This window comes from Lingula anatina, chromosome 1 (genome assembly GCF_051362555.1).
Source record: "Lingula anatina isolate TDL-2025a chromosome 1, LinAna3.0, whole genome shotgun sequence".
Lineage (NCBI taxonomy): Eukaryota > Metazoa > Brachiopoda > Lingulata > Lingulida > Lingulidae > Lingula > Lingula anatina.
Window position 1 is genome coordinate 15,467,282 of NC_141767.1, and position 26,409 is coordinate 15,493,690.

The window sequence follows — 26,409 nt, forward strand, 5'->3', positions numbered from 1 at the left end:
CGCTTGGGCCAAACGAAATTTAGAGTAATTTCGCTAATTTCCCGCTACAGGCAAACACTGCAGTGACAAGATAGTTCATCTGACAAGGTATAGGTATTTTTCAAGTATGAATAGTCAAGATGGCGACATGTATTCACCTTAATATTACCCTAGCCTAGGGGGCCGATGTAAACAAGCTTGGCTGTCACCTTGCTGAGTTGCTCGGCTAGTGCTAGAACAGTAATGAATCTTGAAAGCTTGAACAATGAAGTACTGTGGGTCCAAGGTAAAATTAAAAATGCAGACATCTTAATACATTGTTTTGCTCTTCACTTTGTTGTTCTCTGGATAATATCTTATCGGGAATCTATATATCATATCCATATATTTTTTTTTATTTTATCTATTATATTTTTATTTAAAAGCTTTGCATCAAAGCTTCACATTTTCAGATGGGTCAGCAGCGGGATTGATGGCTGTTTACTTTTTTATCGTTTTAGATTTACTATTTGAAGGCTCCCATTGGCTCCTTGTCACTGATTTTGTATGAGCCGTTTTACCAGTTTAAACTGTTAATTTTTTTCTTGGGTTATGTATCATATTGTCACTGTGACACCAGTAATGGCAAAGCTTATCCCCTGGGATACTTTGAGCAATTTTCTTGTCTGTCAACTTCATTTACATATAAACCTGTTTTCTTCTTCACTCTTAGAACAAAGCACAAACAATGGCAACAACAGATGTAGCATCTGGAACACATGATTCTTTGCCTGACACCATGGTTGAAGAAACTGAAGTGGCAGCCATTGAGACATTGGCAAGAACTGCAGCAGAGAGAATACAAGAAGAGGAGGCAGAGGCACTATTGAATACTGCAGCAGAAATGAGAAGGATATCAGAAGTTGAATTTGGAGAAATAACTCAGCAGAGTAAGCACTTAAGTCTAGAATGATCTCATTTGAGATGTCACCTGCGCTGTGCACATATTTATATGTTTGTAGATATGTATTACAAGCAGCTTGTTTATTCAATGTATAAATAATTTTTGTCATTTTTTTTCATCATCGTCAGTATCATCATCATCTTCTTCAATGGTTTTTCTGGTCTTCAGTTCTGAATGATCAGGGTTTGACCTTTTCTCCCATTCTTGTCTGTTACTCAGATCATTTTTTGTATTCAGTTACTCTAAGTAAATTGGCAAACAAACACATATATTACCATTGTAGATTCTGGTGTCCAGAAAAGAGAGATGTCCAGTGTAGCAGTCCAGGCAAATGACTATGAAATAGAGAGAAGATCTGGCAAAGTGCCCTCTAGGAGACGGCTGGTCCCAGCAAAGTTTAGGTATTTAAAAAAGAAATCTTGTCTTCTTAATCATAATTGTAAAGCTAAGTTTAAGTGTGTGAAAAAAATATATATTTCCCTATTAATCTTAATTTGTTGACTGCTGCCAGCAAAGTTTATATACATTAAAATATTTCTGGTTGGCCCATCTATGTTTTTTATCCTTTTATGTAAAAAGATAAACAACTAGTCTTGTTCTTTGTAAGCTAACAGAGCATAGCAAGAAGATTGATTTTTTTCAGGGACTATAGGAACACAGAAAACCCAGATGAAGATGATGAAGAAGATGAAGACTACACACCAGAAAGAGAAAGGATATTAGTGAAAAGTGGAAAAAGAGGTGAGTTTGTAGTATCATTAATTTTTTTGTCAAAAACTGAGTGTGTTTTTATGTTACCCCTTAACAGCTTCACACTTGTGTTAAAAGTTCTATAACCCTTTGCAACTCGGGGCTGGGGGTTCTTTTTCTGAAATTTTTGACTTTTTCCATGAAACCTTCAGATGATATTTTCCTCAGAGCTGACCCCCCCCCCTCACCTGACTACATGCCTGCAACTTAAAAGGGGATTATTAGATTGTTAAGAAGACATTCATATGAGTCAACCAAAGTTGTAAATGGGAACCAGGCCTAACAGGGGACATACTTTTTTCTACTAGGAACTGGCATTTCAAGCAGTCATGACCTGACATACAGGCAATTGTATGATTTTAATAATTATATCAAATCTGAAACTTCAAAATTGAATGTGTTAATGCCAGTCAACCAAACTTTTTTCCCAATGATTTATTGCTCAGCAGGATTTATTTATGTTGTTGTAATTTGCCATTTGCCATGGGCAGACTTTTTTTCACAAGTTGTCGATCAAACATTTGATACATTAATAGGGTTTTCTTTGTGTGAGGATGTTGAAAAGTAGATTGTTTTTAAAGAGACTGGACATATATTTATCTAGTTTTTTCCCACATTTTTGTTGTTGTTACAGGAAGACCAAGAAAGCATCCTATTATCAATGTAGAAAATGGAGAATCTGCAGAAGGAGAAATAAATGTGACCCAGAGTAAGTAGAAGGTTTCACATGGCTAAAAAATGCCAAATTTGTCTTGGTGACCTCATTCTTATATTGAGGCACAGCATATTGTCATTGTGCTCCACAAGACTGGGAACAAAACCTTTAAAGTGTTTGTAGTTTTAAAATACTTCTTAATACTTTGAAACATTGTTGATTCTTTTCAGACCCTTCAAAGAGACCAAGAGGACGACCAAGGGGTAGTACCCAATCTTCTAATGTGAATCAACCATTTGAATGTGAAACGTGTGGAAAAAGGTTCAGTCAGAAAGGTGAATTATACATTAGCATTATAAAGTTGTAAAAAGAAACTTAACAGAAATATAAGTATGAGTTATTTCTTCATCAAATGATCTTTTCATTTTATGTCATAGATTGTTTGAAGATGTAGTATAATGCTTAACATTTGTTTTGTACAATTGGTATGTATACGGAATAAATAATACTGTTCTGTATTTCAGTTTCATTTCATGGATTCTTGTGACTGATATGAAAGATAATTTTTCTCCAGGTAATCTCAATACGCACAAAAATACTCACACTGGTTTACGTCTCTTCGTATGTCAAGTTGAAGGCTGTGGAAAGTCCTATGTAAATAAAGAGGGACTTAGAATGCATTCTATGATGATACATCTTGGTAGGTATTTGGAAATGTAAATTACTATTTTTGTCAAGGTCCTTTTATAATTATTACTGTTCTGTGTGTCAAAACTTCAATATTGTGCAATATTGTTGTAAACATTTTTAATATTGGTATGTGTGAAATAATCAGCATGCTCATTTTTCCATGCACATATTTAAGTAATGAAATTTACCAGTAATTTAATAAGTTTAGTGGTAAGCCAAAAATTATTACACCTTGCTGTTTTCCTTTTGTATCAGGTATCAGCCCCTTTAAGTGTACGGTATGTGAAAGGATGTTCAGCAGTAACACTGCACTCCAGGAGCACACTCGACTACACAAAGGAATTAAACCTCTCAAATGTGAAATCTGTAACCGATCATTTCGTCAAGTGAGCTGTTTAAGAAGGCACCTAGTCACTCATTCGTCAGAAACTCCATATTCTTGTGAAATATGTGGAAAGAAATTTTCGCAGCCACAGTATGTGCGCTCTCACAAGAAAGTTCACACAGGTATTTATATATACGTATATATATATTTTTATACACATGAATTGGAATAAGTATTACTGTTTCATGTAATGATGAATATTATTAGATGCTACATTTTGGAATGTACATTTCAAATGAAATTGTTAGTTTAATATATATTATTTTTATTTTTTGTTTCATTCAAGGTGAGAAGCCCTTTATATGTGAGACATGTGGCCGTGGGTTTGCACACAAGTCTGATCTCACAAGGCACAACATTATTCATACTGGTAAGTAGCATATGGAAGTTATTTATCTCAGGAATTTTAAGGGGGCACGAGGGGATAACACTAAATCAGATTCTCCTCTTTGTACCTTAATGCTCAATGGCTATCAAGGCCAATTCATTCATTCATTCCAATAACAACACCAAACCAATTTTTTATTTCCTTTTTTTTTTTTCAATATTATTTACCCCAAACTACATTCATTGCCCCCTTCTTGACGTTGCGAAATCTATGTGTGTTCTAAAGCTGCAGTTATTTTTTACAGGTGAAGCTAAAGTGTCCTTAACATGTCATGGCGTAAACCATGTAATGCTAACAGGCATTCAATCACAAAACTTCTTTTAATGCAAAAATATATACCGTTTGAAAATAGAATGAAAATGTTCAATGCTCTTCTTCTTAACAGAATGCAGGGGAAAGATTTTTTCTGATTTTTGGTGGATTTCCAGCTTTTTTAGAGCCAAAATTATCATTGGCCTAGGCAGCCCTCTGGACCCCATGCCATATTTTCTGACTTTTTCACTAAATGTCATTCTCATCCCTGAGAATGTTTTATAAGGGCTTTAATCAACTTCTTCTTTTCAGGAGAAAAGCCTTATGCATGTGAGGAATGTGGAGCAAGGTTTAGTGACTCCTCCAGCAGACGTAGACATGTGAAAGAGCACACTGGATCTAAACCTTACAAGTAAGTAGTGATTTTAGATTTCAGAGGTAATATATAATCTAACAACTTTTTCCCTTGAACTGGAAGGAGAAAGATCATTATGTATTTTGTAAATTGCCAGTAAAAGGTAAAATTTATGTATATTTGCAATAATGAAAAAAATTATAACATTTAAGTGCAAATTAAAGTGTCAGCTTGCAACAAAACTATTTCAAATGATCCCAAACTTTCTTCCTCTAAAATTAATGGGTTGATCCAAGAATAAGCCAATCGGTTTTTTTAACAACTTAATTTCTAGAGTAATAACAGCTAAATTTCTAGAGAGTTATATTGGTGGTATTTCAGTTGCACAACTGATAAAAAACTTACTATTGGCATATGGTACATTTCTTTTAGGTGTCACCTCTGTTCAGAGTTGTTTAAACGAGCTGGCCAGCTGAAAGCCCATCTGAGTCGCAAGCATGCTGCAGAGAAACCTCTCAAGATAACACGTGGCCCTAACAACTCGCTACAGCTCACATTCCCAGACTCTAACAGAACAGCCACAGGATTAGGAGAAGTGATAGCATTAGTGGACTCCAGATCTTTAGACCATCAGCGAAAAATTGTGCGTCATTTGCAAGGGCCTGGGACGGCTGCCAGTGTTGGACATGTGACCAGCGAGACTGCATCTGACGAGTTCCCTGGTCAAGTTGTGCAGTTTGTAGATGGCACCACTGTACAGTTATCAAACACAGAGAGCAGCAGTGGGCAGGTTATTCAGGCCGAACAGGCAGACAGCCAACACCAGCATGCTGTTGACTTCATAGATATTGTGAAAACTTTAGCTGAACAGGTCAACCACACAGGACCTCAGGAATTTTTGTTAATCCAGAGTGAAGATGGGACTCCAATGTTAGTCAGAGGAATGGAGTCTGCTGAGACAGAAAATGTGATATCTTCTGAGGGCACGTCATCAGAAAAACAGGATAGAGAGCCAGAATTGAAAGAGGCCAATGTAGGAGGGGGAGACCCTGAAGCTTCTATTAACACCAGCACAGTGGAGACACCTATTGAAGAGCCAGAACATCAGGAGCAGATTGAACAACAGTCTGATCCTAACCAAGACCAACAGGTAGCAGGGGAAATAAAGCAACAAACCAGTGTGGTTGATGAGAATAATGTGGAGGAAGGAAGTGAACAGAATACTTGTCAAGAGCAGCTCCAGCAGCAAGAGCCAGAACAATCAGAAGCAGCAACTTCTACAGTAGATTTTGTAAATAATCCCAATTTTGATAGTCAGGAATATTACAACTGGCTTGCTAACTTCACAGAGCTGTGTAAGCTTGTGCCAATGCCTTTAGATGTGGACATGTTTCAGAAAATCAGCCAGGTTCAAAAGACTATATCTGATGTACTGGCTATGCCTACAGGGGTCCTCAGTCAGAAAGAGAACTTTCGCATTCTTATGAACATTTCTAAGGATTTGAATAGTATTGTCAATGAACATCTCGGTTTCATTTTGTCTAATCTCAATGAAAATGAAGGACAATGAATTTAATGAAAAAGAGAGAGTTGGCACTTGCCTCCTTTTGTTTCAAATCAAATGGATCAGTTGAATTAATGAGGCTCTTAATGGCATTGAATCAAAAGCTTCCCAGTATTGCCCCAGACATGCTGAAAACTTTTCAGAATGGCCAGACATTTGGACGGGCAGTAATGAAAAATTGCCGGACCGAATTGATTTTTGTCGGACCGAAAATCACTCTATTTGTTTGAAACAGATACTACCAGTGCAATTAGGTAGCTTACTTTGTTTGTGAATGTGATAGTTATGAAATGGAAGGGAAAAAACGCTTTGGCTTTTATGTAATTTTATTAGTGAAGTATGTCGAAAGATGACTGTATATTCAAAATTGCGGTTCTTAAAACTTGCCGGTCCTTTGGACTGACCAAGTTCAATTTTCTACCGGTCCAGACAAATTTTCCCGGTCATGACCAGTCGGACCAACAGTTTCAGCATGTCTGTTGTCCATCATTAAAGATAGTGGGCAAGGTTTTGTTTGTCAGATCAGATTGAGTGTTAAAATTAGAAAATGTCTGAATGGTAACTTTTGACAGTATAACTTTTCCAGTTTCATTAAATAAATTTAGATATTCCTAATATGAGAACCAAATTTTTGATTTACTTCAATGGAAATGATGAGGGCCGGAACGGCATGTCATCCTATACTGGAAAATGCAAAATTCTGCATGAGGTGATGTAAACTTTTCAGCAATAAGGGTGAAACTACGTTGAATGTGTATAAGAAAGCAATACAAAAGTTTTTGAAAAAAGTGCAGAAGTCACAGTGTTGTTAAATAGTATAAGACCATAAATTGACAGAACTTTAGTAAATATAATCTGCAAAAATATTCATTGATCAATTCTGCTATTTAACTTGTTGCCAATTTCTAGTCAGTCATATTTTCAACCCCACTTGCCTCAGAATCCTGCAAAATTTGCTTGATTTCACTTATGGTTTCCCAATTTGATATTCAGTTAACTCATTTGCAGATGCAATTTTATTGCCAGTCTGAAATGGCCATTATTTTCTTTCTAAAGAACCAATGAAAAATTTCATATTCTAAAATTTTGGCCTCACTGTTTAAAGCAACTTTCACGAGGAACATCTTTTCTGGTACAGACATAACATACAGCTCGGGAACAAGTGAAAAAGTGCTTGAATTTTTTGTCCGAGAACAAGTTTATTTTCATAACATAGTTGAAGGAACCATGGAAATGACAAAATAAAAAATAAAAAAGACAAGATAAACAGCTACATACTTGCATAGTTATGAGAATCACTACTAGTCAACAAATTCAAGGCTAGCTACAGATGGTTATCAAGCCTACACATAAAAACTCTGTAAAGTGCATACACTTGGTCCCCAAGGTAAAAATATTTGATGGCACAGATTTGCTCAAAATACTAAGATTCTTGCAAGGATATATATATAAATATATCCTGCCATGATTAGAATTATCACTGATCCAAAGATTCTATATTCATAAGATGAATACAATGTTTTTTACTTGAACCTAGTTCATGGTGCAATTTCTTGTGCAGATGTGTGCGTACCATGCACAGCTACATTACTGTTTGTATACAGTATGAACACATCCTTTACTACATATACAAATGTAATCAAAGTATAGTGTGTATTAATAAAAAGAATGATCAGTAGGCTATGACCTATTAATACTATATTCTTAATGTTTTTCTTTGAAATTGATAAACTTGGAAATCCAGAATTCACAAATAATTTGATAAAATATATAAATTGACACTAATGGAAAGCTATCCTCTCCTAAACTCTTACTGGGAAAAATATTGATAAATGAAAAACAATATTCTTTTTAACTCTTACTAGGTAAATTCTTTGTAAATAACATAACCTGGGACAGAACACTTTATTGCATAGGAAAAAGAAACAACATAATATAAGTGACATTAATTGGCATAAAATAATAAAAAGGTAAAATAATATTGCTCAAAATTGACCAGGTCTTCACTTGACTATAAATTGTCAGTGTTGACTTGGTAAATGGTACAACTTTAAACCTGACCAGAAACAATAATGGCCAAGGTCAATTTTGAATTAATGTCTATTGTAAAAATTGTAAAAAATAAATAAAAGAAATTAAAAATAATTAAATAAGGAGTGTGAAAGGAAACTAACATGTTTCAGATATTTTGATACTTCAGTATTTTGATCATTCTCCATATTCTTTATGATTGATTTAACACTCATTCGGATATTAACCATATTAATATAAATTATTAACATATAATTAAAATGTTAATTCAAATGTGTAAAATTGCAACCAAATACTGCTTAACTGATAGCTGCCAAATCACAAGAGAGCAAGATTTTCAGAAAATTTAAAACTTTTTCTCCTCTTAATAAAATGTCTTCTTTTCACTCCAATATATCAAATACTATTGAAATCTGACCTTCAATAAGACTTCAGTGTTTTCTTTGGATGTATAGTGTATTTTACTAATACACTTGAGACATTTATTACCCCACTGGCATATACTCTGCCTCCAGGTTTCTGACTTAGTATTATTCTAAATGTGGTTCACAAAATCCAATAGAAGACGCATATTAAGAAATGGTGAAACACACCGACTCCACTACTTGTAATTTAGTATAAAGCATAATATTCTCATAAAACAATCACAAGTACACTACAACATAAGTAAATAGAAAACACAACATGCTACTCAAGTATCAGCACAAAGAAAAAACAACAAGGATTAACAATCAATAATATCAACAAGTTTTATCTGTTAAAAAAAAAAAGAACTTAAATAATTGCTGTTTTCACCCACTGGGTGAGAGTGTACATTTAGTTCTACATAAAGCTGTTAAATAACATTATGCCAAAATTGCATATTAATAAATCATATCTTCCACCATAAAGCAGACACAATGGTTCCAAGAGAAAAAACTAACAATGTACACTTGAAATGCATTTTCGCTTTGCATTACCAGCTAATTATAAGGCTAGAAAAAATATCTTGACAGCATCTTGCTTTTCTTAAGCAGTATATGATAAATGACAACTTAATTGTTGCATAACATGTCCTCCATTTTCATGTTGATCTATCTGCATATGACCATGCATTACAAAAATACAAGTAAGAAATTGGAAGATCACAATATGCATAGCAACTTAAATATGGAAAACCACACTGCAACTTCTCAATAGGCTCTTCAATGAACTTCTTTTAGTGTTATTCAGAGGATTTAATCATTGCATAAATGTATACATTTGGCATTTTAATAAAAAAAAAAAAAAAAAAAAAAAAAACTTGCATTGCTCATTATGTAATGGAAATAGAGCTTTTAAAACATGAACACTCAATGATATGTGTAAAAAGACTCTCACTGGGCATTTCTGATTGTGTACCCGTTTCCCAGGTATACCTTAAAATGAAAAAGAAAATGGAAGACCCCTTTCACCTGTCTTACTTAAACTGAGGTTTTGGTAGTAGTCCCAGATGAAAATTGAAAAACTTGAACACCATCATGGTAAACTAAGAGCGCATTTTCAACGAATTAAGCCAGGCTTTACAAAGCCGGTGACCTAAAAATGGCGGACGTACATGAAAGAAAAACCGCCTAATCTTTTTATAGTCTCTCCGCCTCTCACACGCCTCCCCACACGTCGTCCCTGCGGGGTACAGTAATTAAATCCCGGCTCCGAACATTAATATTTCCGTGAATATCTCTGGTGATATTATCTCCGTAGATAGTCGATTCATTGCTGCTCTACGGGCCAAATTATTCATTTTTCGTCTCTGTTTTCAAAGATAATAGAACAGAAGAGCTTTTTTCCTTCGATCGCCTTCAGCCGCCATGCTTTCTTTACCACGAGTTTAACTGATGAGCATGCGCACTTAATATTTCTCAGGTAGCTTCCGCATGGCGAACGGAGCCGAGAATTTAATTACTGTACCCCGCAGGGACGACGTGTGGGGAGGCGGAGAGACTATTAAAAGATTAGGCGGTTTTTCTTTCATGTACGTCCGCCATTTTTAGGTCACCGGCTTTGTAAAGCCTGGCTTAATTCGTTGAGAATGCGCTCTAAGCCTTTCTATAAAGCAAGCAGAGATTTCTTCCCATTCTAAATAAACATGACTGCCTTCTTGGCATTTCTTCCTCAGTCAACATGAATAGCCTCTACCAGCCAAGCAACAAACAGTGAAAAGTTGACACCACTGAAGATGCCGAATACCAGGAAAAATGCTGCCATCATTCCAGCAGTGCCTGCAAACTCTGGACCCACTTGACTAAAGGAGAGGAAAAAACAATTTAAAACAAAGTGTGCCATTTTTACTTTATGAGAGAGAGAGAGAGAGAGAGAGAGAGAGAGAGAGAAACTTATTATATCAATGTAGTGCAACTGTTAGCTGGAAAGAGTACAATAATGAGGGAACAAAACTTCTCTTTCAGAATATATAGCATTGCTACAGGAACTGTTGTAGAATGTGAAACTGTAATTAGTTCAGTTTATTTTAACATATATTTCATTATACAGTATAAAGCAAATGAAAAAAAAGTTGACACTATATGAGAAACTAACACCTGACAAGAAGGCAGCTGGACCACATCACTTTCATTACATAAATTTCAAAAGGTTAAAAATCTAAGAAAGAGACATCTACATTACTTTTTTATAGTCAAGACTGATGAATTTTGGTTTATTATTTCTACATGCAACCATCACTTCAATTTTCAAAACAATGGCAACCATCAATTAAATTTTCAAAACAATGTACCTGGTCAGAAATGAAAACTTTCTACTTACTGTGGAGCATACATCATGCACAGACTGCTGAAGTAGCCACTGGTAAATGCCATGATGATTCCCCCTAAACAGTAGACATAGTCATTGCCTATGATCACTGGGAAGGACCTGTGCTCTGGGCGGTAGTTACACATTAAGAAGAAAGGGATGAACAGGACTCTAAGTACTATTGGGATCCACACCCACTTGGGTCCAGGCTGAAAAATTATAGTCCAATGATTAAAGTTCTGTGTCACCTATAACAAAACTACCTGGCTTGGAACTTGTGGACATTAAAAATTATAACCGTGTTTGCTATATCCTAAATTTACAGTCTACCTTTTTTTTTTTTTTTTGCTAAAGCTAATTAGATAAAAATGTGGAGCACATAATCTAATAACTAATTAAGTAGCTCCTTGAAATAACAGACCACACCATACGGTAAAGTCTTGAAAATTTCGTCGCTTAAAAATTAATTAATATTTTTAAATGTGTAAATCCGACTAATTTTTCAAAATTACCTCTCCCCGACTCCTGGGTATGACGAAATTTTCAAAAATCCGGCCTTTGTGCTTTTATACTTAGCGGCTGTTATCTTTGACCCTCCTATGTTGTGGGATATTTATTACTACTTCTTAAGTCATTTTCTGGTGGTAAATAATAATCTATTTATTTGTGCATCTCGATTAAGTTATATTTAACTTACTGTACCCGAAAATATGTTGAGAATCATCTTCTTGGTAAGAAACATACCTCCTGATAGAGGAGAAGGATCAAGATAAGCCTAATTGCAACCTTGCATCATAACCGGGACGCGACATATTAAAAAAAAATTACGCACTTGGCAACGTTTGTTGCAAGCAGGGCTTTTCCCAGGATTAAGTGTCAGGCCTTCTAAAATTACCATCTGTAACTTCCTAAAATTTACAGGGAGTTAAAATAATTGCTCCCGCTGACGATCTTCTGTAATTTAAGTTCCTTGAACTAATATGAAAACTGCATTTTATTATTGCTTACATCGCGAATGATCTCCCGATGATGATATAAAAATTGCCTTTTCGTCTCGCTCGGATCGCGAACGATCTCCCTCTGACGATCTTACGCGAACAAAGTCCTGACGATATTACGCAAACGATTCTTCACCGAAAATATGCCGTGAGCGGGGAAGGGGGGTTAAAGATAAAATTTTAAAAATATATTATTTATAAAATTCAAAGGGGGAAAGGGGTTAAAATAATGATCTCCCGCTGACGATCGTTGGCAAACTAAGTTCCTTGAACTAATATGAAAACTGCCTTTTATTATTGCTTACATCGCGAACAATCTCCCGATGAAGATATGAAAATTGCCTTTACGTCTAGCTAGGATCGCGAACGATCTCCCTCTGATATGATCTTACACGAACAAAGTCCTGATGATCTTACGCTAACGATTCTCCGCCGAAGACATGCCGTGAGCGGGGAAGGGGGGGTTAAAGATAAAATGAAAAATATATATTATTTATAAAATTCAAGAGGGGGCGTTAAATAATGATCTCCCGCTGACGATCTTTCGCAAACTAAGTTCCTTGAACTAATATGAAAAGTGCATTTCATTCTTGCTTACATCGCGAACGATCTCCCGATATGAAAATTACCTTTTCGTCTCGCTCGGATCACGAACGAACTCCCTCTGACGATCTTACAACAAAGTCCTGAGGATATTACACGAACGATTCTCCGCTGAAGATATGCCGTGAGCGGGGGAAGGGTGGGTTAAAGATAAAATGAAAAATATATGTTGTTTATAAAATTCAAAGGGAGAGGGGGGTTAAAATAATGATCTCCTGCTGACGATCTTCCACGAACGAAGTTCCCTTGAACTAATATGAAAGAGCATTTTATTCTCGCTTACATCGCGAACGATCTCCCGCTGAAGATATGAAGATTGCCTTTTCGTCTCTCTCGAATCGTAAACGATCTCCCGCTGATGATCTTACGCGAACGGAGTCCGCTACAAATATGAAAATTATCTTCTCGTCTCGTTTGGATCGCGAACGATCTGTTGACGATATTACGCGAACGATTCTCCGCTGAAGATATGAAAATTTCCATCTCGTCCCATTCGCATTGCGAACGATCTCCATGTACGAGCCAGGTAATCGATAAATGGTCCTAAATTCAACATGGCCATGATAATAGAAGTTACAGGTACATTTCCCTTCGAGATAATATCTTGATTTTTTCATTGTGTCTTCCTCATTTCTAAAGGACAGCCGCCGATAACAATAACGGCGTTACAAATGACAGAGCCGCGGCCTGTGACTTCTATTTGCCGGCTGGATAACGCACCTTGAGCCAGGTAGTAGTAATAAAACTAAAGACAAAAGGCCGACGTTCCCGCAATTGAGAACGGGAATTCACATCTAAACCATCTACTGGTATATTGTGAATGACCGCTCGCAGGGGCGCACTATTGTTCCTATCTCCCATTGAGAGTGTTATCGGCAATGATATCCTGATCGTATCATTGTCTTGAATCAACTGACGCATTACCTTTATGTTTGAGCTGGACAACGCGACCATATTTGGTGACGAACTTTTCAAAAATTATCGAGTACCACATTTTCAAGGTCGACGAAGTTTTCAAAGGGAAAAAAATTATGTCGGCGGAAAATTGTCGGCCGACGAAATTTTCAAGAACGACGAAATTTTCAAGACTTTACCGTACCTTCTTTATCCACTCTGTTGTGAGATTCCCCATCATGGCAAAGGCATTGAAGAACAGAAAACAGGTGACTGGTGTGAAATAACGAGCTGGAATAAGAATATTTAACCTGTTAGTCCAATAAAGACCATCTTAAACACTACAGTGAAGTATATCTGGGGCAGAAAACAGCTGACTGAAGTGAAGCAAAGATATAAACTTAAAAAAATGCAATCAGTTGGAAGGAAACCTTTTCTTAAAATTGTGAAAAAAGTAGTGAAAAACCCTGCTAACTATTATTTTTTCTTAATAAATCTTATTTCATTAAAGCACAGCAGTTCTTCTAAATACTTACGGTTCATGAAGTTTTCGTCTAACATCTCCACATTGACTTGGATGGAAGGAAAGCATGTCAGTGACACAAAGAACACAAACCAAACATTGAACAGCTGTACCCAAACCTGGAAAAAATAATATACGACTTATGAAATATTACCATACACTAAGCATATACCTCTAATGCAAAAGACACGTTTTGTTGTTTTTGGTATAATAATACAATATAGGACTTATATATGTATTTTACCCAACCACTATGAATGAATACTTAAATAATCATATGCAAGAGTGCTGTACACAGGGTTGAAAGTGGACCTTTTAAAATTTATTTGAAAATAACAATACATACGTGAGGGGACATGGCGGCCCGAAAAAATTTTATGATTTTAAAAAAAAATATTTGGATTTTCAAATAAGTCTGGATGGCTATTATCTCTAAGTACATCAAATGATGGTTTACATATATTGATTAATGCTGAAATTGTTGTACATGTATGAAATACCTTTTTGAATACTTTCCAATATGGTGGCCTTGACCTATGATGTTTGTGTTCCTCTTCATGAAGCGCCTCCACGCCTTGAGTGTGGTAGTAACGATAAAATTTCTGATAAAAAGAAATAAAATATTTAAATTATGGTATTAAGTATTCAATAATAATATAAATAATAATAATAATAACAACAACAACAACAACAATAATAATAGTAATAATGATAAAATATTTTTTCTAATTTAGAGGACAAAATCATACACCAGTTACAATATGCATTATATCACTAAAAATGACATCAATGTACAGCCAACTTTCCCTCACCAAAAGTGGCAATGCAAAGAAGGTATCAAATGCAATCAGCAGTACAATGATGGCAGCCACGAAGTAATAGATGGCAGATGTTCTGGGATCTGGAGTGCCTGAAAAAACATGCAAAATCTTGAATGAACCAAATATTTCACAATCCCATAAAAACATAAAAACCATAAAATGAGGTGGTTTATCTATCACAGTAACACCCGAAGAGTGCCAAATAACTGTCTGCAGGTCACAGGGCACTTACTACACCAACTATTTCAACACGTGAAGTACACATTCAATCAGTCAACAACAAGACTTAAATCCATATATTTCAAAACTTACCTGCAAGAGCAAGGATGGATATTACAGATGTAAGAGTTCCACTTGTATTCTAAAAATAGATGTGAAATGTTACTAATCTGGATAAGAAATTTTACACTAACTAGTCTAATAGCTGAAGTAAATCCCTTAAAGTGATTGGTTTATTTACATGGATATCGCATGAAGAAATACATTAATTTAACAAAATTTAGGGTGCTCTCCACGTTTAAAGCTTAAAGCTTACTGTTAATTTCGTCTTGTTCAAAGGCCAACTTGACTATACACATAATTTAAAGACCACTTATTTCTTTACTTGTATTAAGTCAAGTAAACTATTACATGCATGCCTTAGGTTTCATTTAGAATTTTAAAAATGTTTCTTTAGACAAGGGGTTTATATTACATGATCTTTTAAACAGCAATACATCTTTGAGAAAGAGAATCTTGCTATCTGAACATACAAGATTCAAGAAAACATGTTCTGGATTTTTTTTAAATGGTGCTGGCACTACACTATGTAACAGTACAATCTATCAATCTTTCAAGTACAAGCTTTCAATTACGAACAGCTTCATAAAAACAGCCATAAACATGAGCTGTAACTTGAAACTTAAAAACTGTAAAAATACTGAGTAAATGCTTACAGAGCCTAAGACAACAGCATTGGTATATTTCATGGGAAGATTAGCTGCAAGGCCATAGATACTGTTCTGGTATACCCCTGTTGCCACTGAAACAACACAGCAAAAGAAAATATCAGTTTTTTTTTATTAAACAATAGGTGTTCTTTCTTTTAGTTTTTCCAGACACAAACTGGACACAATTTCACATCAAACTGTTGCTCAGTAGGCTTTCTTTTCAATAGTTTTTGTAGGCAAACATTGAAATCTTTCTTACAAACTAAAACTCGGTAATCAAAGTTCCTATAATGTTGACAAATCCCACCAACAGCTATATTACATCTATTTATTTCAACATAAAACTATGTTGTACTTACTGTTGATGATGACAACAGTCCCCATGGTAACAGCAAAAAATACCCCTGGCCCTGTAAATAATCAAGATATATTAATAAAAAAGACACGTAACATTAATCTTAAATCTATTTCTATTATGTTTTTACCAACTGAATAAGTAACCTACACATTTTATTACATCTTTTTTATCTTTATCTTCTTTTCTGTATCAAATTTATTCACACAATAATGTTGTATCAACTGTAAATTAAAGGAAGATAAAGAAAATCCTGCTTCCTTAATTAAATATCACTATTAATGTTCTCCTTACATTCACTGGTATCAATCATGGCCAGTACTACTGTGACTATGAAGAACACCACCATGACTGAAATGCTTACTACCACTCGCACAGTTGTGCCACCACTGAAAATATATAAATAAAAACCTTACGATGGGGAACAAGATTTTTTAAAATAGGTAGATAAAAAGTTTCAAAGGCAATCATCTTACATCTCAGTGTGCACTCACTCACTCACTTCCTGGACATCAACCCACCAAAACACACAGGCACACATTGACAGTTTTAATAGTATAGGCATTTCCAGATATGACAGAACATTTATGAAATCCCACGAACTATGATGCAGGAATGCGTGGAAGATTGTAGCCCTTACTGCAATGAGAGTCAGGCAAGAAGAAGACCAAAGTTTTGTCTTATTTTGTGGACCACAAAATAAGACCAAAACTTTGTTCTTCTAGCCAAGATAAGCATTAGTCCTATTGAATGAAATACCATGTCAGTTTTATAACAATAAAGGAACTGCTTATGTTTGAAACCAATACTTTATCTGTATGTAAGTGGAATACTCTGAAACTACAAATGTTTTGAATCGAAGTTGAAGAAATTTCTGATGTAAAAGTTTAGACCAATTTCTGGGCTAGAGTTCTTGGTGAAATTGGTTTTATATATATATACGTGACAGATTCCCTTACCCTCCACACTGGAAGAACATATTGATTAAATTCAGCAACACATTGGGTATCTGTGCAGTGATTCCAAGATAACTGATGAAGTTTTTCCTGTACTCTGAGCTGTCACTACCATTGGTAGCTAGCTTATAGTCTGTGAAGTACTGGAATGAAAAATAAATGTCTTACAGAAGTCTTCTTAAATTGAAAGTAAACATAATCTGATTGACAATTGTATATTTTTTAATGCTAACATTACTATATTTTTGTTTGGGTAACATTTAACACAGTCTGAATAAATAATCCAGTATTGCTGAGATCTTACGTAAACATTTGATTAAGAGTAATGGGAATGAACTTATTAAATGTGTGAGAGTGTGTGTGCACTGCATGCATGCCTATACCTGCAATTGTGCACATTACTTACGGATTCAGCAGTGATGAACATATTCCATGGCATAAGGGTACCAATACCATGAACCAACAGTATTAAGTAAACCAGCATAAACCTGTAATAAAGGACCATGATTAAAATTTGTTCACACTCATGGCAATATGGACAAATCATATAAATAGTAAAAATTTTCTTTTTACACTGTCATCTTAGCTATGGTAAATATGTCAGTCTGTCACTGTCAGGATAAAGTGCAAAATCAAAACCTTAGCCTAAAAATATTTAGAAGAACACCATTAGTTTTCTACTGGATAAACATCACTGCAAAGGACTCTGCTCACCAAAACCCGAAATGCAACAATTTAAGACAATTTGATAATTATAATTATGCAATTAAGTTAATTAAAAATAGGTCAAAAGTCGCAGTTCTTACTTGTCTGTTGGAGCACTGGGTTCTTCCAACTCAAAGGCATGCACTTTCCCATTACTTCGAGACACCTCACCATCATCTGGATCAATGGCTGTGACTTGGGGGAGAAAGGCCTCCCTCTCAGATGAGCTGCCAACTTCTGTAAAGTGAATAGTAAATGTAATGACAGGCCATTTTTGGTGCATCCAGTTGTTCATAAGGAGAGTTCTGTCTTGTCTTGGATAGGTTGGGTACAAAGACACTCACTGTGGTGAATTTTCAATCAAGCCTTAGTAGAGGAAGTTAGTGAATCTGACAACAAATCTGATTCTTAATGAAGTTGATCTTTCTGAATGTAATACTGCGTGGTTATAAAAATAACTCTTACACCAAGTAAGCCATGGGAAAATTTTCCTGCTTAATTCATTTTTTACATATGTAGTACATAGGCGTGGAAAAGAGCACAACTTAAGGTAATATTTTCTTTTCTCATCAATACTAAGAAAATTTACTGCTTCTAGTAAACTACTGAGGAAAAAATAATGTAGTAGGATGCTGAAAATTTTGGGTCATTTTTTATAAAAGGGCATCAAAAGAAATAATCATGTGCACATATTCTTTAATTCCCACAAAGCAAAAAAATACCATGTTACAGAAAAGAAAAAAAAACATCATGTAAACATTTACGTTATAACATAGAAAACTGATGTGGTTCACTCAAGTGCACTTGACACTATAAATTTAGAGTGGCATTGATCTAAGAATAAAACTGCTGTTTATCTACATGAACAGAGTACTGATTTTATCAGCATTTTGGGAAACAAATTACATTTTAACAGGAGATAAAACTTTAGTGACCTGAAATATCTGAACACTGCAATATCAACAATGATAATGATGTTGAACATATAACCATTGATTTTACACTGAAAAGATGCCCTAATTCGAACTTTAAAGAGAAATGTCTCCCTGAGGCTGTTCATATGTTTTGCCTACTAAGGCTGGACCAGTTTCAAAAAGCAACTACAATATGAAAATTGCTCCTACATTTCAGACCAAACATTTGGTCTACACATATTTCAGCTCAAGATAAAACCACAATCGTTTAAAATAAAGCAAATATTGATCAGAAACATTGGTCACGTCTAAGTTTAGACAATTTTTCCAGCTAAATATCTTTTGGGAAATAGCCTCCTGTTGTTCTGGGTTTGGTATATCAGACTCCCTAGCTGTTTGCATCAGACATATCAATACAGACGCAAATTTCTTCAGTTGGTTTGAATCATTTCTTAGTATAGAACCTGGACAGTTCTGAAAAATTTATGTTGTGGTAAAATATACTTAAGATTAATTTATGTCAAGCTGAAATGACCATTATTAGTAAATGATTTAAAAATCTAAATAAGACAAATTATCATTATGGCAAGTCAAAAGGTAGACTCAAATGGTTAATTAACTGGAGATGAATACTGCTGACCCAGCCAGTCATTTCAGTTTCTTACATTTATTACTCTTACATGGTAACTTTGGTATAACTATGCATATCACACATCTGACTGAATGAATTTTTATAAGACAACAATTACACGCTTTCTTTGCTCGTCTTCTAAAAACATTAAATGCAGAAGCAGTCCATATTTTTCACCTGATGATGCACAATGATGGTCGGAATCACACCATGTAACATTTTTTTCCTGAATAATTTTCCCTTATCTTGACTAAGATTATCTGTCAAAACAGAGTGCCTTAATATGAGCACAGCATACCAAAATTTTTCTAATACTGCACATTCAGATTTTGTGTTCAGTGCTGATGTTATTAACCATAACCCATTCTTTTAATCTGTACTTTTGCTAAGATTTGACATTCACAAAAATAAAAAATGTTGAATAATTAAGCTTGTGGAAGCTATGCAGTATAGTGTCATACATGTATAATAATGTTCTCTGGCTTTGCAGTTACATAATCCATTTTGTCTGGACCACAAATGTGGAAAATTGGTCTGAGCATTATAACCGGTCAAAAAGTTAACCCCTTTGATAAGGCAGAGTAAATGGTTCTGACCAGGGATATGATTAAACAGTTTTATTTTCTTCCATTTAAGAAAGCCCTTAAGTCTATTCTGGCAGATTCTCTTTGATTAGAGATAGGCTTCGTTAACATGGAAAGTCTATTTTCTAAAAATCTATTTTCTATAAGCGGTATATCTTGTGATCATGGTCTGTGCCCTGAATGTCCCGCGGCGTAATTACTGGCAGTGCGAGTCAGTTACTATAAGTTACTATAAGTAACTGGCTCGCGCTGCCAGTATTACGCTGCGGGATATTCAGGGCACAGACCGTGATCATAAGATACCGCGAATAGAAAATAGATTTTTAGAAAATAGACTTTCCATGTGAACGAAGCCTTACATGCCAGCATTAGCTTTTGAATAAAAATTTCCCACACACCAAGTTACTTCAAGGCCATATGCTATGCACAGTATTTGCTATGTATATTATACAATAGAAAAGATCAACAAATAGTTTGTTTCCTTTAATGCAACCCTGGCCTTCAGTGCATGGAGTATCTTACGTAATTAAAGCATTTTAGCATATTACATGGCTCCTGCCTTTCCCTTTGTCTCAAAGACTTGATTAAAGGCCTGGTCTAAGTTCATGACCTTAACAGGTGTGTATTATTTCATTATACAGCAGCTCTAATAAATAAATCTTTCAACTGGCCTCTTTTTCTTTGTTGTGTTTACTAAGGAGGCCTGATAAGGACAGGACATGACTTTCTAGTTTAGTGAAAGAATCAATCAAAGTTGGATATAATGGCAATGTCAGGTACAATACTCAATCTCCCAACTTCCATTTCTATTTCCATTTAGACTAATTTCATTGTGTAGCCAGTTTACCAAGCTTATCTGTAACATAATGTCCAATGTAATTTCCTGCTTGATTCATAAATGCCAAGGCCTTGCTTGATATATTTCAATAAACCAGAACAGAATGTCCTAACCTATTCAGGTCACTCAACATATAATTTTGCCTCATCTTTTTCAATTATTGGTCAAAAGAATTTAAAAAAAGCACAGGCCTCTGACAAGGTAGCTCCATTCTCATTAATTAATTATTGATGGATCAACACAAAATTGAATCAATTTTAGGTACTAGTAAGCCCATTTCTGACAAATCTTGAAAATTTTATCAAAACAGGTTTAACTTTTCACTTAATGAATTAGTCTGTTAAAACTATCAAATCAACAAAGGAAAAAACAGAGGTTTAAAAAAATATCAACATATCAAATATTGCTAAATTTTTGGTGTAATGTTTCATTAAAAAAAAAAAACACCCAACCACTATATAGAAAAAAAAATGATATGGAAACAACAAAAGACCATTTGTCACAAGAAAATGTCATGTCATACATCTGCACTCAAATTAAAACAAAACAGTTGTAGAAATTTATCAGTCTACTTTTCAAGACTAAGACAAGCCTGAACCCAAAATCCCCCAAAAAACACAGTAACAAATACTTGATTTCTCACATCATGCTTTACAATTATACTCAATGTTTTTCAAACTTTGCAATTCACAGTTGCATGTCTATACATAATAACACTGGGACATTTCTAACAATATAGGGGCCCTTCAGAAACATTATGCATAATTTATTGTAGCTATTCAGAAAAACACGTTATCTAAAACTCAGTTTTTGTCAATGTTAAGTTTGCAAATTGATTGGGAAATGAGGTCAATTCCTTTTTCCTTTTTAAAATGCAGTACTATAGGCCTATCTTTATCTTTTTAATTTTTGCACACTTACATAAATAACATACAAAAATGCTTAAGTACATATAAGAAGTGGTCAGTTTTTTTTTCATATTGTCCCCCCCCCTGCATTTCTTAAACATACAATTATTTACACACATACTATCACTTTTTTACAACAAAGAATGTGAGCAATATTAATAAATAACATGCTATGATCACAAGACTTCATGCGACAAAAGCACAATTCACCTGCATGTTTAAGACAGAAAAGAAAAAAATATGACTCACCTGCATGTGCTTTTCCATTTGCATCCACTTTGACAACCACGGGTCTATTGTTCCCTTGTGGAGTATAGTTTCTTCTACCATTTCCTAGTTCTTTTTGTGGAGTATTGCTCAAACTAGTTTCTTCATCATCTGAGTTCTGCTGAAGGTGGTAGTGATCATGATTGGTGGCCATCTTGTGCCTTAAAACTGTGGCTGCTCAGCTACATACAAGCCTGAATGAATAATCAGTCCAGTATTAGTTCAACAGTGCACCCCAGCCTGAAGTGCATACTGATAACAACACAGATCTGGTTTAAGCCAAGAGCTGGGTCCAATTTCAATCTAAGTGCAGACATCTTAGCATTTTGTTGTTCTTTCACTAGCACAAATTGTAGTACATTGTTTGAATTTACCAAACACAAATGATAAAACTTTACCAAGAAATAGAGTAACTGATTTTGAAATACACATGGGAAAAACTGGTCTCAAACCTAAGGAGTCCAGAAGTGAATCTGGCCAATTTGTACCTATAGGAGATCAAATGAGCCCTGTTCTAAAAGAAATACCAGCATTTGTTTTAATAAGCTTCATGTCCGAGCATGAGCTGTGCTATATTCAGCATGTGTCCACCTGTTCAGCAAATTTCTCTTCACACCTGTACAGATGTCTCAATTTTCTCTTTCGATAAAACTGCTCCGCTAATTGTCTTCAAGCTAAATCTAAAGATAATTTTCCATATAACGCCAAGAGGAAAGTTTTATTCTTTCCACCCAAAGAACAGATTTACCTTGTACTTCCTACCAAATGCATCAACTGATGGTTTATTTCAATCAAGAATAAATCTCAATCAAGCACTGAACTTCTTCCACATAAATTAGGAAATTCCACAAAGGGATTCGTCTTACAATACATTTTCTGCTAGACTGATCACAAGTGGACAGAAGTTCAATCTATCAATATTTCTTGGATTAGCATGTAAGGCAATGGGTGAAGCCATTAATAAGATTTGACAATGGAACTTCATGTTGGGCTAGGCTATAATTTTTGTAATGCCAAACCAGATGCATATTTCACAAATTAATGATTGATCAGATTTTGAAAAAAAAAAAAAAAAAAAAAAAAAATCCAGCTGTAATTTTCATCAGAGGTATTATATTATAAAATATCTAATTGGTTTTTGATAAGTCCTTGCTGGGCAATAGATATCATTGGTTTATAAAATATCAGTGACAAAAAAATCTTTGACCAATTATGACAGCATCACAGGTGAATTAAAGTGGACTAAAATTTTGGTCTAAATGTTTTAGTTCAGGCCAATTTTTAGATCGCTTGCAAGAAGAGTATTTGGTTCAGCATTCCACAAACCATAATCCAAGTGGCCAGTCTATCTTATCAGATGCATATGACTAAATCTTAGTGTGATTACCAATATTCCACATGATCTATTTGCAATGCCCCAGCTGGGAGGTCAATCAGTGGAAGCTAGACCAGTTACATAATCTGCTAGGTAAATTTAGAGACCATGCTTGGAGCCAACTAAACACACACAAAAACAGAACTGTTGAATAATACCAAATGCTTATGATTTACTTCTAGTTCTGGAAATTATTAAGACAGGTCAATATTTGTTCTGGTTATGAGAATATCAAAGCAATAATAACTCTTCCTTTGAGATTCAAAGTTCCGCAAGAAATACATTCTTAACAACACACGGAAATATATTATATTGCATTTCACCACTAAAACGGCTGTTATTGTAGTAAAACTAAAAATTGTGCTGGTCAATAGGGCTTTCGGTGCCTTTTTTCCCGGTCATCAAGGCATTCGTTGCCAAGGATTTTGGCGCATCACGCGGATTCTCGCATGCAGTCGAGACCAAAATAACACAGGCGCATGACACAATCCTCAGACGTAAGTTGCGAGTTTTTATACAGTGTGTCGGATAACGAAAAGCCCAGAACTGCACACGTTGTGAATATGAGCAATTAAGACGATTACATCGTATGAATCTTATTTTATTGCAATAAAGTGTTGTTGTTGTCTGCTTTTCCCGCGGTTTTTAGTAGGTCATCAGAAAACCCCGCTCAATATGCTATGTTAGAGAGGGCTCCGTCAGTTAAAATCACTTAAGAGATTTTAACAAAAAACCGTACGTTTAGGGAAAAAACCCTGGATTAACTTTGAATGCAGGAATGGGGTCGCTGATCATTGGTGAGTACGGGAAAATTGCCGTTTACTCCAGGAAAATCCAATTTTTGGCCAAAACGAAGAGTTATTATGACTTTATTATTGATTGGCATAGTTTGTACTGATGTAGTTTACTGAGAGCCATGGTGAACAAATGTAAACTCACAAATTTCAACCAGCTAAATGCTCTGGAAGTTTATATATTTAAGATTTTCACATTGTCATCCATGATTTATAGTTGATATATGGAAGGAGAGGAAGAAATTATTTGCTTGGTTCAATAATTGATTGGTGTTGGTGGCGAGAGCGGGAGTCACCCTGTGTTGCTTGAGCAGGAACACCTTGACGACCAATCAGCACGATAAATTGATAAAATACTGGGACAGATATTAGAGTGAGGTTAGCAGTTATTGAAGGTGGGGCAAAATTTAGTATAAATGATATTTTCTAGCATGAAACCTGGGAGAATATTGGAACTTTGAAGTACTTGTTTTTAAGCACCAAGCATCACAAAGCATTACAATTACTAAATTTTGTAATTACTGAATCAGTGCCAGTACTAAGCTTTAGTTACAAAAGACAGTCAACAATGGTTGATGTAATTATTTTCCCAAACATCAGCATCTAATACTGCTTTCACATTATCTAAATCTGGGCCAGTGGATCAAAGCTTAAAATCTGTTTGCCTTATAATGTTCTTCTGAATTATAGACATTTGATTTTATGGGTACATTTAGAAACAATATTGTAAAATAAATAAATAAATAAATAAATAAATAAATAAGGCTACATTTCATTTGATATAAGTTTTTGGGGCTTTTCTTGCTAACAGAATTGATAAACATTAACCTTTCCAGCTGGTTAGAAAAAGATTCTTCAAGTACTTTTCTAAAAATCAACAGCCTGAGGCTGATCACTATTTAAAACACAGCATACATGCTTGCTGTAAACTAATAGATTAATGGATAAATTAATATATTAAGATCTAGATACAGTTTTTTTTTTAATGAAACCTTCCCAAAGAAAACTGCTACAGAGGCACTGAATCACTTCTCAAATGACTGGAGGCTGCAGAGAGACTGTTGGCAGTGGAGAAATGGTACATTTGCTAGCTCTGAGCACCTAATACGGCAGCCGGGCTGTATCCTCCCCAGGGAGGCAAGAGCGATAACCTATAGTGTGAAACAGGGCCAAAATGATCAGGCTTCCTTTGACTAAATAAATGTGATTTATTATATATATATATATATAACTTCAACCATCAGGGTTGCCATATTTCAATAAAGATTATTATTATTATTATTATACTGTAAATTAATTCTCAGTAAAAATTATGTTGCTCAATTTTACATTTTTTTCTTTTTGAGTTTAATGGAGTTTTATCTTCCAAAGACACCACCATAACAAAAAATGACAAATCTGATTTAAGTTGCACTTGGATATAAGATAAAGAAGTTTATACTATTTCTCAAAGGTATTCAGACTCTAACAATAAATTTGAATAGAATAGAATGAATAGCAGATATATATTTTTGTGTCAGCTGGTGTAAAAAGTATATATAATTGAATTTACCACATTCACATGTAAAGGTATAACTGCTGGAAATAGAAGAGATAGAAAGCACTTTTTGTATTAGTCTAGAAAAATAAGAGAGTCATTAATGATACATTATATCATTAACACATCTTCTTATACATTCTCTTAAAAGTTTGCTTGTGAAAACATTTGTCTATATTCTTTTGTACATGCTTTTGTCACTTTTAAAATTTGTGTAATGAAAATTTTCCCAAACTTTCACCCAAGTTATACGGCTCTTCCTTCATACACGTAAATCACATTGGTCCAGTTGGTTGCTTCAATTCACATTGTGGTTTATGAAGAGAAAGGGATTTATACTAACCATAATAACACAGCTTACTTGACTGTACCTGTTGACCCTTACACGACTAGAATGTCCACATAGACAAATTATATTCAGCACACTGTCAATAAAAGTACACTTAAAATGTATACGAATGTCGTATTTTACCATGTTTTTGCCACTGTCACAATCTCATTTTCAGTCTCCGACAGTAAACCCTAATCCACATGTCCACAAGGACATGCACACATTGTACTGCGATTCGTGTCACATGGGGTGAAACTAATAAGTAAAGCGCATTATTTGTTGGATATACAGCCTACACAGTGAATGTGAAAAAGGAAGTTCTTGCACAAAATAAGTAACAATATATTACTTTGGCGCATAATTAGCTTTACTTCTTAATAAAACAGCAATAAGGTCTTGTTTAGATAAATATTCAAAATACCTTATCGAACTTCGCTCCCCCTCCGTTCATTGTTGCCCTTTGGTTACTTCGAAATGAGAGATTCTGTTGTTTTTATTTTTACCGTAGAGCCTAGATGGGAATACATTCAGTTAATTGTGGCTTTTTGGGTCGTATGATTGACTGCACAACTTAAAGAGCTCATATATTTACATGATGGATTTAGTAAAAGGAGTATTATCTTTCTTTCTCACTACTCCTTATTACTCCCAAGAATTGATACAAGGTGGAACGGAAGCACAACTG

At 34.8% G+C, this 26,409-nt stretch overlaps 2 protein-coding genes across 4 annotated transcripts; one reads left to right on the forward strand and one right to left on the reverse strand.

Moving 5' to 3' along the window:
- Positions 1-2: 2 nt before the first annotated feature.
- LOC106163547 (uncharacterized) lies at positions 3-6,576 on the forward strand. 2 transcript variants are annotated; one of them, XM_013541167.2, is made up of 11 exons: positions 3-87; positions 692-908; positions 1,206-1,323; positions 1,566-1,663; positions 2,307-2,381; positions 2,558-2,662; positions 2,902-3,027; positions 3,273-3,524; positions 3,689-3,772; positions 4,355-4,454; positions 4,830-6,576. In XM_013541167.2, exons 2-11 carry the CDS (start codon positions 707-709, stop codon positions 5,965-5,967), a joined length of 2,298 nt encoding a protein of 765 aa, XP_013396621.2. In that variant the 5' UTR covers positions 3-87; positions 692-706; the 3' UTR covers positions 5,968-6,576. The 2 variants fall into 2 exon arrangements, with proteins under 2 accessions (XP_013396621.2, XP_013396620.2); XM_013541166.2 differs by lacking the exon at positions 3-87 and adding an exon at positions 99-265.
- Positions 6,577-7,124: 548 nt separating this feature from the next.
- LOC106163553 (equilibrative nucleoside transporter 3) lies at positions 7,125-26,303 on the reverse strand. 2 transcript variants are annotated; one of them, XM_087004465.1, is made up of 16 exons: positions 26,146-26,303; positions 21,670-21,881; positions 17,647-17,782; positions 17,247-17,328; positions 16,844-16,983; positions 16,179-16,273; positions 15,889-15,939; positions 15,536-15,621; positions 14,913-14,961; positions 14,592-14,689; positions 14,280-14,381; positions 13,793-13,898; positions 13,462-13,547; positions 10,774-10,970; positions 10,050-10,255; positions 7,125-9,499 (listed from the first exon to the last, which is right to left on the reverse strand). In XM_087004465.1, the coding sequence occupies exons 2-15, from the start codon at positions 21,839-21,841 to the stop codon at positions 10,126-10,128; spliced, it is 1,530 nt and encodes a 509-aa protein (XP_086860591.1). In that variant the 5' UTR covers positions 21,842-21,881; positions 26,146-26,303; the 3' UTR covers positions 7,125-9,499; positions 10,050-10,125. The 2 variants fall into 2 exon arrangements, with proteins under 2 accessions (XP_086860591.1, XP_086860594.1); XM_087004468.1 differs by lacking the exon at positions 26,146-26,303 and adding an exon at positions 25,737-25,788.
- Positions 26,304-26,409: the final 106 nt, after the last annotated feature.